The sequence below is a fragment of the Rattus rattus genome, chromosome 3 (assembly GCF_011064425.1).
Source record: "Rattus rattus isolate New Zealand chromosome 3, Rrattus_CSIRO_v1, whole genome shotgun sequence".
NCBI classification, from domain to species: Eukaryota; Metazoa; Chordata; class Mammalia; order Rodentia; family Muridae; genus Rattus; species Rattus rattus.
Genome location: NC_046156.1, coordinates 50,585,395 through 50,602,461, shown reverse-complemented (window position 1 = coordinate 50,602,461; position 17,067 = coordinate 50,585,395). Strand labels below are relative to the sequence as shown.

Genomic DNA, 17,067 nt, shown 5'->3' with positions numbered 1-17,067 from the left:
CTAGGACATAAAAACAACAGTGGGCGATGGCATACCATTCCTTTCAAGGTCACACTTCCAGTGACCTAAGCACCTTTCATTAGGTCCTATCTCCTAAAGGCTCCAGTGCCACTCAACAGTGACCTCAGTCCTACACACAGATTGCAACTCGAGACATTAATGATAGTTGGGTGCACTGGTGTAATGCTATAGTTCCAGCTACTGGGAAGATTGAGACAGGATGACTTGATCCAAGAAGTCTGAGGCCAGCTTACATAAGACAGACCTTGTCTTCAAATGGCTTATCTCAACCTAGGAAACAGTCTAATGAAGTTTTGCTATTTAACCAAAAAAGACACAGGACTACCATTATGTCTTATCACTTTTAATTGACTTTAATGATTATTGCTCATCTGCAAGGATTAATATTGCATTCATTAAAAATCATTCAATACAAAATGAATATTTTCCTCCCAAGTTGGTCTCCAAATGTTCCCTCTGATGCCAGACATTTTCCAGTGTCCTTTTTTACATGGCTTGACAGAGACTAGCCCTTACCTATTATTCCTATGGACACAGTAATAGATAGGACCAGAGGGCAGATTAGAGGGCAGCAGGAACTTGGCCCCTTCCCTCCAGTAGAGCTGACCAGATGAATACACTGCTGTTAGCCAAGATAAGGCCCTACTGAGTGTGGTGTTCTGACTGGATGGTTAAGTGCCTTAGGAAAGGGGTCTTCAAATGTTTGCATCTATAGAGAAGAAAGCATGATCACATTGGCAAGGAGCAGGAAGGGGCCGGGTACAGAGAAATGGGAGATGAAAGGGAAAAAAGTTTTGGCAAGATAATTGTTCCCTGCAAGGAAGGTGCAGGGTAAAAGCTTTCCTTTCTTGTATTTCTGTTTTTAATGCCTGTTTCTCTGATCAGTGAAAGAGAGAAGTAAACATTTCCAGTACCTATCATTAACACATAACCCATCTTTGAAGGATCACAAGCTAGAACACGCTGAGGACTTAAAATCCCGGATAATTATATACCTAAAGCTTGAGCCTGAAGCTCGTTTGACCATGCAGAGATGCTGGCAAGCGGGTGCGTGGCCTGGGAATAAGTCTCTCTGGTTTTAGAGGGTCTCTTGGAATTCTCTGAGAGCATGAATCAGGATGTACTTTCTCCACCAAGTCTTTAAGATCTCAGTTTACGATTTTTATTTTCTATTTTTGTGGCAAGTGTCAATCAAAAGTGGCACCATGTCTATAAAACTAACCCAGACAAGGTCCCCAGCTCTGAACAGATTACAGTTGTATTTGTTTCACCTTGGCCCAATTTGTCATTCTTTCTTCCATCTATACAAACTTCCCTTCAAACAGTTTAGGTTGCAGAAGCACAGCTGCCCACAGTTTGCTCTGAAAGGATAAACCCTAAGGACAGGGCTCAGTGTTTTATACTGAGTAATGGCTCAAGAAATCGCCGTCAGCATAAGCTGCGTGAGGCAGAGCTGAGAAGTTTTGCGTATGGCTCCAGCTCGCTGACACTATAAACTGTGAGCTGGAAACATCAGAGTCCGGGGCTAGCATTTTCCCAGCCTCAACTCTTCACACTCTGCTTCAAAGGTTCAAAAGAGATATTGGTAACTAACCACCTGAGCTGTTCCTCAGGAGTAACACTAAAATTTTTCCTTAATTAAAAGAAACAAAACAAATAAATGCTAAGGGACAAAATTCAACTTGATAGAATGCAGTTTAGTTAAAACTAGAACAATGAGGGAGACTGGTGGAAGGGCTGAACTACAAATCCAGTGAGCCTACGGAGTTTAACAGCACACATCTCTGCAGACACGCCATCTTGGACAGGAAATGGCTTAGAGCGTCTACGGGAAGTTGACATGCACCACCTACGTCTAACCTACCTGGCTGCAAGTACCATCCTGGCTCCTCTGAAGAAGTAAAGAGCACTAGTTCCAGCAGCTGGGAACAGTCTCTTTTAAGGCAATTTAGACACTGTAGATTGTTCCACACAGAAGATGCTTTAGCATTTTCTGTTAATATGGTAACTAAATGCGATCAAAGTCCCCAGAAATGGTTAAAGAATTGACTTTCTGGGCTGCAGAATTAACCCCTTTTAGTGACTAAGGGTGAGAAACCTTTGACCTCAGTTTCACCTAAACAGCCATGGAGCAAGTTCCTGTGTAGTCTGCAAAACTCAAATGATGAGATGAGAAAAAAATGAAATTATAGAAAAAAAATCAAAAGGAAAGTAATAAGAAGAAAATAAAAGTTATCTTAAAAAATACTCTATTAGAGTTGCGTGGTTCGTGTGGACTGGTCATTGTAATACGTCCATTAGTATCTGAAAAGAGAGAGATGGGCCTGTTAACGTACTTTCTGAGATCAACACAGCATCTTCCCAAGCTTCCTCCCAGCCCAGACTGGGGGCATTCCTGCGTGGGCTCCTCCTGAGGTGACGCTCACCTTCTAAGACCTTAAGACACTTAGCTCCTTACATTTATTGGTGGACTCACATTTTCTCTGACTACCTTGCTAATTTGGTTTTCTGTAGAGGTGGGGACTGAACCTCATTATACTAGGCAAGCACTCAATCCTGAATAACCCAGTCATTGCCTGCTAACCTGCAGTGGTGGCCTTATACTCTTAAGTATCACACATGACACGTATCTTTACTGAAGAAACCTGGCTAGACTGGCTGGTCCAATATTGGGGAAGAACTTTTCATTGCTTTCTTCCAAGTTACCTGTAATAATTAGGTTTGAATGGCCCATTTTTGTTGAGTCCCAGATATTTTGCTTGGTCATCTGTCAGCTCTGTGAGGTGGGCATCAAACGATGGCAGGTGCAAGCTGGCAACATACTCATCTGGGAAGAGAAGAGCAGTAAGGGCAGGAGGCTTCTTGTCAGACATGCCGTTAGGGCACAGCCTCCCTCCTATCTTCATTTCCTAAAACTACTCAGGAAGAGCAGTGGAACAGCCCTGAATGAATCCACAACCTGAAATATGTGTTTAATTAAGAAAGCTTTCCAAGCTGTATATATATAGGAAATGATGTCTTTCAAGCACATATACTGGGCAAGCAGATGGTCATGCACCCGATTGGCGAATGGGTGTCTTGTACTTCCTCCTCAGAGTTTGGCGTCACTTGAGTAGGTACCATGGGTAACCATGTCACACACTACACCCAGCTTCCTGTGGCAACCTCCTTAACTATATTAAACCATCATCAAATCATGAACCATAAAGATGTATCTAATACGCTTAAAAGAGCCTCCTGTCACTGACATTTATTTAAGACAGGCTCCCTATAGCCACATATTTTAGACTGATAGATTTCTAAGGCACATATTAAGTATCGTTCCCTAACTTTTATGAATATGATTTCTTAAAACAACAACAAAAAAAAAAAAAAAAAAACACTACACAGTAGAGACATAATTCAGCAGCTGTTCTTTTAGAAGACCTGGGTTTGATTTCCAGGACCCGTATGTCAGCTTAAACCATCTATAAATCCAGTTCCAGGTATTTGATACCCTCTTCTGGCTTTGACAGGCAACAGGCATGCCTGTGGTCACATATACATGTAGCCAAAACACCCATACACATAAAAAATATACAACAACAACAACAGCAACAACAACAACAACAGAATATCCAAAAGCAATATAAAATAAGTTAAGAAAAATTTATGTGTATGCATGTTTTCCTGTATGTATATATTTGGACCACATCTGTGCCTGCTGCTCACTGAACCCAGAAGAAGGCACTGAGTCTCTTACCCAGCACAAAATAGTTGTGAGACATTAAATGGGTGCTGGGACCTGAGCCTGGGTAGCAAGTGTTCTTAACCACTAGCATCTCCCCAATATGCAAGTTTTTTAAGTGTAAAGTCAGGCATGTAGACTGGCTGTAAGTATGGGGCGGGCGTCAGTATAGAGAAAAGCAAAGGACAAGACAGAGTTTATGCCACATGAGCAAAGTGTAAGTGGTCATGAGGCGCATAGGTTGGGTTAGAGGAGATTTGCCAATCAAGACAACAGATGGATAATACGCCTTGTTTCTGTTTCTCTCACTTTGGTCTAAGCTATAGTTAGTTGCACTGGGAAGTCTGGTGAGCTTTGGAAGGGTACTTAAGAACAAGAACATTGTCCATATTTAGCCTGGATTCTTACTACAATCCTGTAAACTACATAGTACTATTCTTACCTTACTTCTCACAAAAATGGAGGCTCACATTGCTAATAGAATGTCTCCTGAGGCCAGGCACTAGGAGAACAATCAGAACCCTGACTCTACAGCTAGTGCTTTAGGAAAGCCATTTTATAAAACCATGCAGCCACTACGGTCAGTGCTGGCTTCAGCTTTCACTCACCCATTTTCTTAGGAAGCAAGTACACATCCTGTTTGTAGCGTCCTTCTGGTGCATTATAAAGTTCTATCAGTGCCAAAGCCTAAGGTGGGACAGAGGGCAGGAGAACAAAGCACTTCTTAGACAAGAACATAAAATAAAACTAGGTTTAAAAGCACTTTAGGGGGCTTGGGGATTTAGCTCAGTGGTAGAGCGCTTGCCTAGCAAACGCAAGGCCCTGGGTTCAGTCCCCAGCTCCAAAAAAGAAAAAAAAAGCACTTTAGGATAAGCATGACAGTGATTGGTCTGCCCTGAGATAAAGGCTGGCTGATATGAGAAAAAGTGATGTTTCTGTTTAGTTTCTAACAAAAGAACAAACTAAATATAACTAGGCTGGAACACTATAATTTCAGCTGAGCAGCAATTCAGACACAATCACAAATACCTCCTCAAAGGAAAACTGTGACCTTCAACAACTTAAGGCATGGAAAGGGTAATAGGTCAGTAAGAACATTTAGGACACTCATCAGGGCCCTTATCTGTCCATGTTCGCAGCTCCCATTTCAGTGGAGGAAAACCAGCCATCTTGCCACATACCTGTGTTGTAGCCGTGATGGAAAGGACAAAGGTAGGAACTGTGGAGCAGCTCAAATTGAGTAAACGACCCTGGGAAGAGAAAAGACAGGATGAGCCGCTCGCTGCCTTTTCCTAGGTTCTAATGGCACCAACGTCAAACAGACAGGGAATACTCTACACCTCTCTGCACTCCACTCAGATCAGGGCTCTGGGCTTTACCCTCTTTGCAAATCAGTAAATTGGCTGAGGGCTGGAAACAGCGCATGTACTTAGCAAAAAGGAGTTTTCTTGGTGTGCTTCTCTTTTAGGGGACAGACAATTCGGAGGTGTGCATTACCTCTGCTAGAAGGACGACCCGCTTGCCATCAGGCCAGATGACATGGTCCACCTGAGAACGTACGCGCTCCCATGTTAGCTCTGGAGTGCGGAGGCTGGTCTGGAGGGAAGAAGAGACAGCTGGTTGTGGCTTGAGTGAAATAAATGCAGAGGAAGGCCTAACTGTAATGGAGAGAAACCTTACCACATCAATTTCTGTGTTGGAATGGCCCATATTACATACAATGCAACTATTTTTCATTCGGTCCAAGTGCTCCCGGGTCACTACATTCTTATTTCCTAAAAGTAAAGAAGAGTGGCTGAAGAAGGAGAAGCTGGGCAACAAGAATGCCAACTGTTTCCAGCTGGAGCCTGGGAGGTGTCTGCTAACCACTAAGCAGCTTGTGCACATTTTGAGAGAGATGTGCACACAAAATGCTTGAGCTCAATTATTTGGCTTTAAGACCAAGTAATCTGAAAAAAATCGCCATGGTAAAAAAGTGCCTTTGGAAAATGCTAAAAGTTCTGAGAACTCACTCTGACACTTCACACTGAACACAGGTCTTACCTTCTGGGTCACTTTTGAGATTTAGCCTGAGAGTTAGCACTGCTCTCCATGCACCAAGGCACTGATACTCACCTGTGCAAGTTATTACAACGTCCACCTGCCGGATGACTTCATTCAGCTTCACCACCCGGAACCCATCCATGCTGGAAGAAAAGACAGCAACACTATAAGCAAAGCGTGTGTCTCATGTTGACAAAATGTTCTGAAATGGCCGCAAAATTAGACAACAAAATCCCCTTCTGAAGTAAAAGCCAATGTTCCATCCCAGCAATGGCAAATGATGAGCTACAGTGAGCTACAGACTGGCTGCTGTGGAGCCCCAGAGTCTACACAGGAGAAAATGCCAAGAGGCCCCATAAAAGGCTTAGAGTGAAGGGAACAAAGCATCTTACTCTCTTTCCCTGGGAGATTTCTACGAAAACAGTGAAGTAAATGAATCACCAGCTCGAAGAAATACAAAACACGAACAGCAAACCTGACAGTGTTACGGCACCCCACCCTTACCAGGCCTGCAGAGCACAGATGGGGTCAATTTCTGTGATGTAGACAATTGCTCCAAGGGCCTTGAGAGCAGCACAGCAGCCCTTTCCTACCTGCGGAATATAGGAAAGCCCAAGTTGCCAGGTCTAGTAAGACATGATCACCGGGGCAGACAAGCTTTTGAGGAGATAGGAATTAGTCTTCTTTAAATCAGTCATCATCCAGGGAACATTCCAACCCCAGTTGGAGCAGAAAGAAACCCAATCTAGGCTGTAAACCTCAATTAGAGATAATTTAGCAGACAAGTCACAGCAAGAGTTGGGGAAATATGAAAATAAGACCAAACAAGAACAACTGATTTACTCCATAAAAACCTGGTAAAGCTCTCTTCCAATGTGTCTACTCAATACCCAGCAGCCCAAGAACTTCAGTGAACCACTGCTGAAGACGATGAAACTTCCTAGGACCTAGTCCACTTTAGAGACATTCAACTATAATGCCACTTCGGTTTCTCCATTATAATGCAAGTCATAAGATGGGGATAAAAATGCTACTTATTCGCTTGAATTTTATTTCATAAAAGGTTATAAAGTGGGAGACAGTAATGTTGACATTAATCAATAAGATAAAGTGCTAAAATATGAAAATTCAATACACTCTGCCTTTAATTCATGAATATGAAAAGAAGGACTTCTGCCACTATTTTCAAGCACAGTATGGAAAACCATGTGTCAGTGTTTGTAGATTGTCTCCTTCCTCCAGTGTTTCTCTAAAGCCCTTCTAATAAGAATAGATAGAGACACGGGGGCCCAACTATTTACCTCACCATAGCCACACACCACCACCTGTTTCCCACCAAACATCACATCTGTGGTCCTCTTCAGGCTGTGGAAACAGACAAGGACTCATCTCAAACATCATTTACAACTTGGTCCCTTTGTACCAAACTCAAGTGTAGGGCAACGCCCAGGAGAAATTCATTTGAAAGCTGGCTGAGTGTGAAGTGGGCCCCTTTAGTTACATGTAAAGGTGGGAGACTACAGGGGCAAGCTACAGGTATCAGACTAACATGTCAAACAAATACCACTAATCCCTGCAAGTCTGAATGTATACATTTCAACATACCCATCCAAAATGGATTCTCGGCAGCAGTACAAGTTATCAAACTTCTGTTTGGTAACAGAATCATTGACATTCATGGCTGGAACACAGAGCTTCCCAGCTTTGGAGAGCTGATACAGCCTAAAAGGGAGAAGAAGCCACAAAACAAACACACAACCAGTTAGTGACAAACAGTAAACAGCAGTCTGCTTCTGTCTCTTCAAGTCATGCTGCCCTCCTTATTCTTATTTATGCCCAGAAATTCTTCGGAAACACGACTATTTTCTTGTCATTTCTCCTCAACTCATTTCCTTCTACCTTTATCCTTTACTTTTGGGGAAGAAAAGTAAAAAATTTTCAGTTGAAGTAATTTACTGCTCTTCCACAAATGGAACATTATAACCTTAGGCCAGCATTGTTCTAACTTTCAGTACTCGTGTTTACTTCATGTCAACAAAGATGACAAGTGTTTTGATGTGGTTCACTGTGTCTGTGAGAGCAATCACGTACACTGTGCCCTGGTAGAGCAGTGCTCCTAGATACCATTTAGTTATTTCCACCAAGCCAAGAGTATATCTCCAGTTTTACTTTTTGTTGCATCACATGTAGCTTTTTTTTTTAAAATACTTTTCCTTCCATATTTAAGATATAAAAATTATAATACAACATTAAGCACAAGTTTTACAAGACACACTCTTCCCTACACCCCTACTCCCAAATAACTGTTAATTACTCAGTGGAGTAAATGGGAGAGATAAAAGCATGTGAATTAGAATTTGAAAAACTTCCTTCAAAATTCCTTCTATGGTCATTTTGATTTTGCAAAAGTAAAAACTCAGTATTATCTAATGAAGACACTCCCACTTAGTTATTTAAAGTCTGAAACACAGCCCTAAAGTCTAGGAGAGACCAGAAGAATTTGATGAGGCAAGGACACAAGGGGCAGCTACTCCAGAATCTGTTACCTGTGAACACCAGTCACGCTCTCTTCCACAATGCCTCGGATCTTCTTAAACACGTTTGGATACTTCTTATAAACCCAGTGGGTTAAGTCTCCCCCATCATCCAGGATCTACAGAACAGCCAGAAGACTTCTATGGGCATTCAGGCTGCTAGAGCTAGGGGGAACTTTGAGCCCATTTTCTACACTAGTGAGAGAGCCCTGGATATTTTGGAAGAGCACGTCTTAACGCTCAGCAGAATAGGCTTAGACAGTGGAAATATAGTTAAATCTGTTGGTGTAAAGTGATTAAGAGAATTCCTCAATGAGTTCTAGGCTACAGCAGAAAGTTCTCTTTTGAGACTGGATCTTGCTTGTTGCTCAGGCTACTCTAAAATTCCTGAGGTCGAAGATTCCTGCTTCAGCCTCTCAAATGCTGGGAATACAGGCAAGCGCCATGCTCAGCTACAGTAAGTAAGTGTTACAAATCATGGGCTCATTTTCAGTCTAGTTGACATATACAGCTCCTTTGAATGCAAAAGGAGAAGTGGAGCAGGAAGGAAAGAAATAAGACTCCTACTCCAAAGAGGGACCAACCACATCATTTCCTTCTGTTTATTCTGCTGTGTTTGAGCCCTGTGTCCACCTCAGCTTACCCTTCCCCCACCTTTCTATTCACTTCGCAGAGCTTTTTTCCATTCCTTTCTTTCTTTCCTTCCTTCCTTTCCTTTCTTTCTTTTTGGTGCTGGAGATTGAACCCAGGGACTTGTGCATCTTAGATCCATACCGAGTAGGTATTGTGTTATGAACACTTTAGCAATATAGTCAGTAAATAAGACCAAACACACAAAAATATATTTAGGGAACCATGCTTTAAAAGAGAAAAGGAAATAAATCCATAGTAAAAATTATGGGATGGACATGAATGATTACCATGTTAGCCTGCCACCCATCCATGTTGACACAGCGGTCAATGCACCACCAGAAATCATCTTCTGACTCGCCCTTCCAAGCAAACACTGCAACTCCTATGGAGACAGAAATAAATTAGTTAATGCTGCTTCTGATGTGCACATCAATACCAGCTCTGAGATCCACATGAAGAATGAAAGGGAAAAGAAAAATTCAGAAGAGGGAAAACTTAAAAAGTCAAAATGGTACTTTTTAGTTCAGAAATTACTGTACTTAAGAAATTAAGAGATTTCTGTTTTTTTTTTGGTTCTTTTTTTCGGAGCTGGGGACCAAACCCAGGGCCTTGCGCTTCCTAGGCAAGCGCTCTACCACTGAGCTAAATCCCCAACCCCGAGATTTCTGTTTTAAAAATATTTTGGAGTCATAAAATATTATTGTCTTTAGGTCAATTTTACTCTTTATACTGCATCTTAAGGAGGCAAAGTGAAGTGTGCAAAACAAAGCTGCTTCAAGAGCACTGAACAGCAACAGATGCCTCAGAATAATTTAAATATGCAATTCTAGGAAAATGAAGTAAAATCATGTGGTCTATGAATGAATGAGGCAGTCACCTGTCAGTGATATGAGAAATTACTTCTGAAAATGTAATGTTTTGGTTATAAAAAATGTGTACCTACTAAGGTTTGTTTTACCAACGTAATGTATAAAGAAAAGTTTGTCAATTTTTTAAAAAAAAATTTCTTAAATCTTCTACAACAAACAATTATTAGAAAATCCTAGAAGGTGGAAGGTCCTCAGACCAACTTCAAGGTGATGTATATTTGAACATTTTGACAATAAAAATTAATTTTAATTAAAACTTATATAGCACATATGTTTTAGTGTACTACAAAACACCAAATAACCCATTAACCATCAATATAAAAGAGACCACTCACAGTGTTCTGTCAAAGTTGGTAAAACTTTTGGGGAGAAGAGACCGCTGAGCTCACATTTACTATTCCTCCTTCATCCACTTAACACTAGAATCGAGTATTTCCTTAGGTGCTGTTTGATTGTGTTTCTGTTTTAAAGTGTACCTTGGCTTTAGTAGAACTTTTCCTGTTCTCTTCACCCCCCATCATGACAATGGGGATCAAATTCACTGCTGTGCTGCATACCAGGGAAATACTTCAGCACTAAGCTTGATATTCAGGCTCTGTTGTTTTAAGACTGCCCAAATTTATAGTATGTATATATGTGTGTGTGTGTGTGTGTGTGTGTGTGTGTGTGTGTGTGTGTGTGTATGTATATATATATATATATATATATATATATATATATATATATATTTATGGTATAATGACAATTTTGTTGTAAAGTTGGTAAAATGGAACTTACCAGCCTCAGCCAGTGCTGCAGCTACCTCATTCTGAGTTGAATAGATGTTGCAGGCAGACCAGCGGCACTGAGCCCCCAGGGCACAAAGTGTCTCAATCAATACCTATGGATGTACAGAAAGATGTGTGAGGAAAAGTGGGGCTACTCAGGACCAAGGGACAAATATCACAAGAGGACAGTATCTGTAACATCAGAGCTGACCCTGCACTGGAGAAGTACATAAAGGTACAAGTCTATTGTGTGGCAGTTACTTAACTATGCCTGTCAGACATGTTCCTATAAGTCTCAAACGTTTTTATAACAATCATTTTACATCCTCCTAAGTCAGCTAGGTAGGAAGGAAAGGCATGTTGGTTCTATCTGTCTGTCTATGGTTTTTCAAGACAGGGTTTCTCTGTGTAGCCCTGGCTGTACTTGAACTCACTCTGTAGACCAGGTTGGCCTCCAACTCACTGAGATCCGTTTGCTTCTTTGCCACCACCACCTGGGATGGCATATTTATTTTTAATAAAACATTTTTTCTTCCCCTTATATCAGAAGTCCCTCTGTTTTCTTCCAACAAACTCACCGCTGTCTGGGCTGTGATGTGTGTACAGCCCACTATTTTAGCACCAGCCAAAGGCTTCTCTCCCTGAGCACGTTTCCTGAGTGAAATCAGAGCAGACATGTCTGTGGAAGAACAGAGGATCTGAGCCAGGTCCACACTACCAACACCATTCGCTCCTGCCCAGCCACAAGCAGGGTCAGGTCTGCTGACCCATGGTGAGATGGGGTAGAACATGCCAAATGCACTTCCCTCATGACTACAAGTTTCACCAATGAAGTAACTGGAAGTTATGGTGTAAGCACAGGCCGGTCTTGCTTCTGCTTTATATAAACAGAATATATGAGCAGAGAATGAATTAAAGTTTCAAAACTTGTTGAAGTGGACAGAATTCCCTATGTCTTCATCAGGACAGTGAAAGATGTTTCTATTTTTCTGTTATCTTAACTGAGCCTGTCAAGCTTGGAGTATGAAACACACCTTCAACATGAAAAACAAAACAAAACAAAACAAAAAAACCCCAAAAGACAGAAGAGCAGAGACCCTGGAGTAGTAGAGGAAGAGAGAAACTAGGATGCACTTGACTGTCAGTCACCTGTACTCCATTCCAGGGGACGGTGTCTAGGACTTAATGAGACCCCAGGCTATTACAACCTTAGGTAAGAAACCTATCATATCAGCTGCTTCTGGGAAACTTGGGTCTCTGGTATTGGCAGCTACAAAAATATCCCACACTACTAATCACTATGTTAGGATCCAACACTTGCTGACTATGCACTGTAGACCTGTGAGTATGGTGTCATGATGAGAACAGAAACCACTCTGTAATTACCATATACGGGGAGCGGGGAATAAAAAAAGAAAAGAAAACATACACAGAAATCCTATCAGTTTCCATATAGAGAGAAGTGTTTATCCAAAGTGTGAGAAACTTTTCCAGGACACTTAAATTGCCCAGGTCTTGATAAGCAGTGCAAAGGGTGCTCTGGCCCTCTGCTCATTCCCTCCTTTACCTTGCTCTGCAATCTCAATCTCCCGGCGTCCAAACTCTGCCTGCTTGATGTTCTTCACGCAGAAATTGCTGCTGCCCTTTGAGTTGGTTTGCTGCTTCTCTCGGGGGGAAACCTCATCATCAGAGCTATCTGTATAGGATGCAGCTAGAGACAGCAAAGAAACAGAGAGAAAAACCTCATTGGCCCAACTCCATTGAGTGCAGTCCCCATGAGACTGTTATTTAAGTGAAGCTAACACTTTTAATTGCAGGTCCCTTTTACGTCATCAGTCCTCGGTTCTGCTCCTCCAGGCTCTAACAGCTGGTGTGAGTGAAACTATTTCTCAGCACCAAAGTAAGCTCTTTCACTCACCCTAATGATACTTTGCCACCAGTGTGTGTGACAGAGAACTGTCCCACCCGTGGTGACCCTCCATAACAGTTACTTGGCTCCTCTGGACTGTAACCAGACTCTATAAGAATGGAGTAACAGTGATAAGGAATGCCACTTCTATAGATCACTGGTTCTCAATGTATACATCTATCAGAATGATCTGCTTGTTAAAGTACAGATTGCTAAGTCCCTGGCCAAAGTTCGCATTTGGCAAACCTCAGGAGGTGTCCAAGGTGGCATTTTCAACAAGTTCCCAGGTACTGCTTCTGAGAACCACTAATATGGATAAAAATAATTCCTAAGGGATTTTATACCAGGTTGTGCTCAAAGAATACAGAAAAGGACAGAAAACAAGCAGATCTTTCTCACAGCTATGGGGAAAAAAATCTGTCAAGACGATAAATCTGAGATTAAAAACTTCACATAAAATTTAAGTCCGTTCTTCAGATGGTCGTGCAATGGGATCTACAGCCACCCGTTACTTTCCCAGCCTCTCGTTCCTCTCTGAACTGGGTATTCCCTGGTCACCGCACTAAGGTTCTCTTACTGACTCCCACAGATATGTCTGCCCAAAGGACAGAGTGCAATTAACACAAACACTAGGAAAGGTCATCTTCTCCACTCTATCCATTCAGCTCTATTCTAGGCTTACACATTTTAATGGGTTTCTATAAGATGGCCATGGGGACCTTTGAGAACTTTACTTCCTCCATCTGTTTTCCTTCCAGAACTCAATCTTCCCATATGAAATTCCCCTTTCTGTTTACCTGTAAGTGCTCTGCCTCTCACACTAATCTAGTCTGTCACTTCCGATATCTCTTCATTTTTGATAGGCATCCTGTTTGGGATTGTTTCTTGCATGCTTCAGCCCCACAGAATCCATACAACCATTTATTTCAGCTTACCCTGCATACCTACGTCTGTTCTTGTTTGCCATCCTGCCTGTATTGGCTGGGTTATCAGTGTTACAGAGAAGAGATACAATTTTATTTGATATATTTTTTTTTTTAACATTCTTTAAACCTCACAACCAGCCCTATAGGTTAATAAAACAATGTAAACAATACTGGTAAGAAACAATGAAGGGCTTTTCATACAAATCCTCATTAATGTTAATAGCGATCTGGACTCTTTTAATCTTTTAACTATTTCTTTTGTTGAATGATGAAGGAGTATATTAGATGCTTCTAAATGTTTTCTTCTGTTCGTTTTCTATGATTCAGAAGCTTTTGTGAATGTATGTCTATGCATATGGAAGTCAACCTCAGTTCATCTCAGGTGCCATAGGGTCCCTCACTGGGAACTGGCGCTCACTCATTAGGTTAGGACGGGCAGCTGGCCAGTCAGTCAACCTCGAAATCTGCTTGTCTTCCCAGTACTGGGATTACAAGAATGTATCGCCCTACCAAACTTTTTATGTGGATTGAACTCGCGTCCTTATGCACTGAGTCACCCCGGCCTCTAAAAGGCCTTTCCAGTTATTTTCTAATATCTTCTCTGTGGCTGAGAAAGGCACAATTCAAATCAGAATAAAGACTTGACTTACTACAGATGGCTAAGACAGGAGGGTAGGAAAACAGCTGGAGTCACATTACAATACTTTATACCTTCCCCTTCCAGAAATTAACAAGAAAAGACATGTCAACATGAAGGGTAATTTTGTAAATAAAAGGAGATAAAAATATAGATTTTATTGTCATAATTCAAGCTGTCTTAGCAACAAAAGAAAAACACAGGTGGAAAGGTATATTTTACACAAATAACTTATGTTTAAAAGTACACTTCTTTTTAAATGCCAGTTCTGAAAGCAAAATTACCACTGATTCTCTGGGATATAGGAACGTCCCAGTACCACTAACTAGACAATGGTTACAGACCACACAGAAGACAGCCTGGGAAAGAAAATCTCAACAAAAGCTTCCTCAGCTCTAACTCTTGCTGAGAATGATTTTCACATTCTAAGTATTAGTGAAGAGCACTAGTGAATAAGAAGGGACAGAGGGAACATGACAGTCACACCTACCTGAACTGTAGCTGTCTGTGGAGGACTGTGAGATGGAGCGAGACAAGGATCTCCGGCCAGTCTTAGTAGGAAATTTGGTGAACTCTTGCATGTCATCAGCAAACTGGATTTGCTATAAGAGAAAGGTCAAAAGCTGAAACCTCAGTACCAGGGAATTGTGTGGATCTTATCATGTGCACGTGCACGGGCACGCACCAAGGCACACACACAGTCAGAGGGCAAACTGTGGGAGTCTGTTCTCTCTTTTCAGAGGACAGAACATAAGCTATCAGCCTTGAAGACAGGCAGCTTCACCCTCAGAGCCATCTTACAGGCCCAAAACATTTCATTTTCCGAGGCCGTACACTAACTTTCCTAAAATTCAGCAGTACTATGTGGTTCTTACTATGGTGGTAACTCTCATTAGAAGGGTGGGGAGAGGCTGCTTTCTGAACTCTTTTAAACTACTGTCCCTTTCCAGTTATTTCAGGAAGACCTAGGCTGCAGAGGGAAGAAAGAGAGTAGTAATTCTCAAAGGCCATTTATTATCTTAGTAACTATCCAATTTTATTAAATTTTCTTCATTTCATTTAAGTTTCTCCATTCCCCTTTATATAACTTTACACACTAACACTAAACTCTTTATCCTTTCACTCAATTCTATCAGAAAACAGGTATAATCTCATAATCTGGTGTTGTATTCTCTTCTAGTATATGCTCTTGTAGCATATTCTTCTTCTGAATTTGGCAGAGGCCTTGCTTTTGAATAGAATATCTAGCAATGTCAAAACACTTTACAGTCCAGCTATGCCATCTGTAGTTTATAAAACCAATGTAGTGTCCCTAGAGTTTTGTAGTGCCAGTAAAGATTTAAAATATCAGAGTGTATGGATGAAAGAGAAGTTTTAAAAGAAGAGAAAATAATGACAAGTTTTAAAGGTCTTTGTAGGTAGAATAAATCAGAACTAGATATTTGCAGAATAATTTTTTAATTTTTAAGTTCAAGGTCTTTTAAGAGACCCAGGCTGGCTCAGAATTCATACTTCTCCTGTATCAGTCCATTAGCTTGAGTGTTGGGGCTAAATGTATGTGCCACTAATCTACACCTCAGTGCTTGGACCACTGGCTTTAATAAATTGAAAATAGTTTGCAACCATTATTATTTATAAACAAAGTAATATGTGAAAATATGGAATTATATGGTTTAAACCGTGGTTCTGAATCTTCCTACATTTTTGACTCTATAATATAGTTCCTCATTTGTGGTGACCTCCAAGCATGAAATTATGTTATGTAAGTAATTCTGGAGACATAAGTTTGACAAATAGGTCTCAATGCACAGGTTGAGAACCACTGGCTTAAACCTTTCCTTTTGAATGCTCACATAAAATCTGATGACCCCTTTTTACAATATTTGAGATAAAACCCACATTCCTGAAATTTTGTATAAACTGAAAATCCGGATTCAGATTCAGAAATCTGAAAAGGTTCCTATGGAGAAACTATTAAAAGATGTTGGTAGCAAATAGTTATCTCTGGAACTGTACACTATCATAGGTGAAAAGTTTTTCTGTGCAATACAAATGGTACGAGCATCAACACTTTCAAGCTAAAAAGAGTAAACCAGGAACTGGAGCAAGAGTTCAGTGGTTAAAAGCACTGGATGCTTTTTCAGAGGACCTGGATTCTATCCAAAGCACCCACATGGCAGATCGCAACTGTCTGTGACTGCAGCCTAAGATGACCCGACTCCTGGCATTTGAAGGTACTGAACTGAACTCATGTTGTGCACATACATGCAGACAGGAAAGGCATACACAAAATGATAAATTTTTAAAAGTAAACTCTGCATTAGCTAAAGCCGCACAATCTTTCTCTTCTGGGGTAGCACTGCAGTGTAAGAACCAGCTTTAGTCTTTAGCTTTGGTGTAGGCAGTTAGTATGAACAAACGAAAACCAGAACTGGTAGGACTCTACAGTCATAGAGTAGCAAACCAGGGGACACTGGTTTGCCTTTTGAAATTTTAACTAGCATGGTTCCCACTAAGAATGAATGCAGAGGACAGAATCAAACAGCAGACCAGAGACAGAAATCTGGGTGTTTAGAACTCATCTTGGTTCACCATCTAACTGTGCAAGCTTTTTCTTCAGGCAACTCTGACACAGAAATGGAGAGTTTGTTTTATTAAGTCTGAAAACAGATACTGAAGGCATAAAGAACTACATATCCCCATAGCAAGTCAGGCCTCACACATGCAGGAAGGTATTTAATAAACATCTCAGAATAAGTGATCCTTTGAAACTCCTTTCCTGTCAATATTATGTCAAACTTCAAGATAAGTGACCATCACCAATCAAGCTGGGTCACATATATCACTTCAGAATTTGATTAACAAATATCTTCAGGAAGCCCAAGACATTTGTTTTACTTTAAGTATTAAAACTCTAAGTACCTTAAATTCAAATTCATAACTGCTTTTCAAAAAGAAAAACAAGCAAAAAATTAAATCCTTCTAAATAGGATTTCCAATT

At 40.9% G+C, this 17,067-nt stretch overlaps 1 protein-coding gene across 4 annotated transcripts in view; it reads right to left on the bottom strand.

Annotated features, from left to right (window-relative positions):
• Window positions 1–348: 348 nt before the first annotated feature.
• The window catches only part of Ahcyl1 (adenosylhomocysteinase like 1), a 34,192-nt gene continuing 17,473 nt past the window's right edge, over window positions 349–17,067 (bottom strand). For 2 of the 4 annotated variants that reach the window (XM_032897509.1, XM_032897511.1), the window contains exons 2-17: window positions 14,557–14,668; window positions 12,162–12,305; window positions 11,173–11,273; window positions 10,605–10,707; window positions 9,246–9,340; window positions 8,338–8,444; window positions 7,397–7,513; window positions 7,093–7,156; window positions 6,296–6,384; window positions 5,864–5,934; window positions 5,429–5,523; window positions 5,246–5,344; window positions 4,930–4,998; window positions 4,357–4,435; window positions 2,728–2,848; window positions 349–2,325 (exon numbers count right to left, since the gene is read on the bottom strand). In XM_032897509.1, coding sequence (XP_032753400.1) covers window positions 2,319–2,325; window positions 2,728–2,848; window positions 4,357–4,435; window positions 4,930–4,998; window positions 5,246–5,344; window positions 5,429–5,523; window positions 5,864–5,934; window positions 6,296–6,384; window positions 7,093–7,156; window positions 7,397–7,513; window positions 8,338–8,444; window positions 9,246–9,340; window positions 10,605–10,707; window positions 11,173–11,273; window positions 12,162–12,305; window positions 14,557–14,668 — 1,473 coding nt within the window. In that variant the 3' untranslated portion in view covers window positions 349–2,318. Of the gene's footprint in view, window positions 2,326–2,723; window positions 2,849–4,356; window positions 4,436–4,929; window positions 4,999–5,245; window positions 5,345–5,428; window positions 5,524–5,863; window positions 5,935–6,295; window positions 6,385–7,092; window positions 7,157–7,396; window positions 7,514–8,337; window positions 8,445–9,245; window positions 9,341–10,604; window positions 10,708–11,172; window positions 11,274–12,161; window positions 12,306–14,556; window positions 14,669–17,067 lie in introns of those variants that run through there. The other 2 variants (XM_032897510.1, XM_032897512.1) reach the window with 2 other exon arrangements.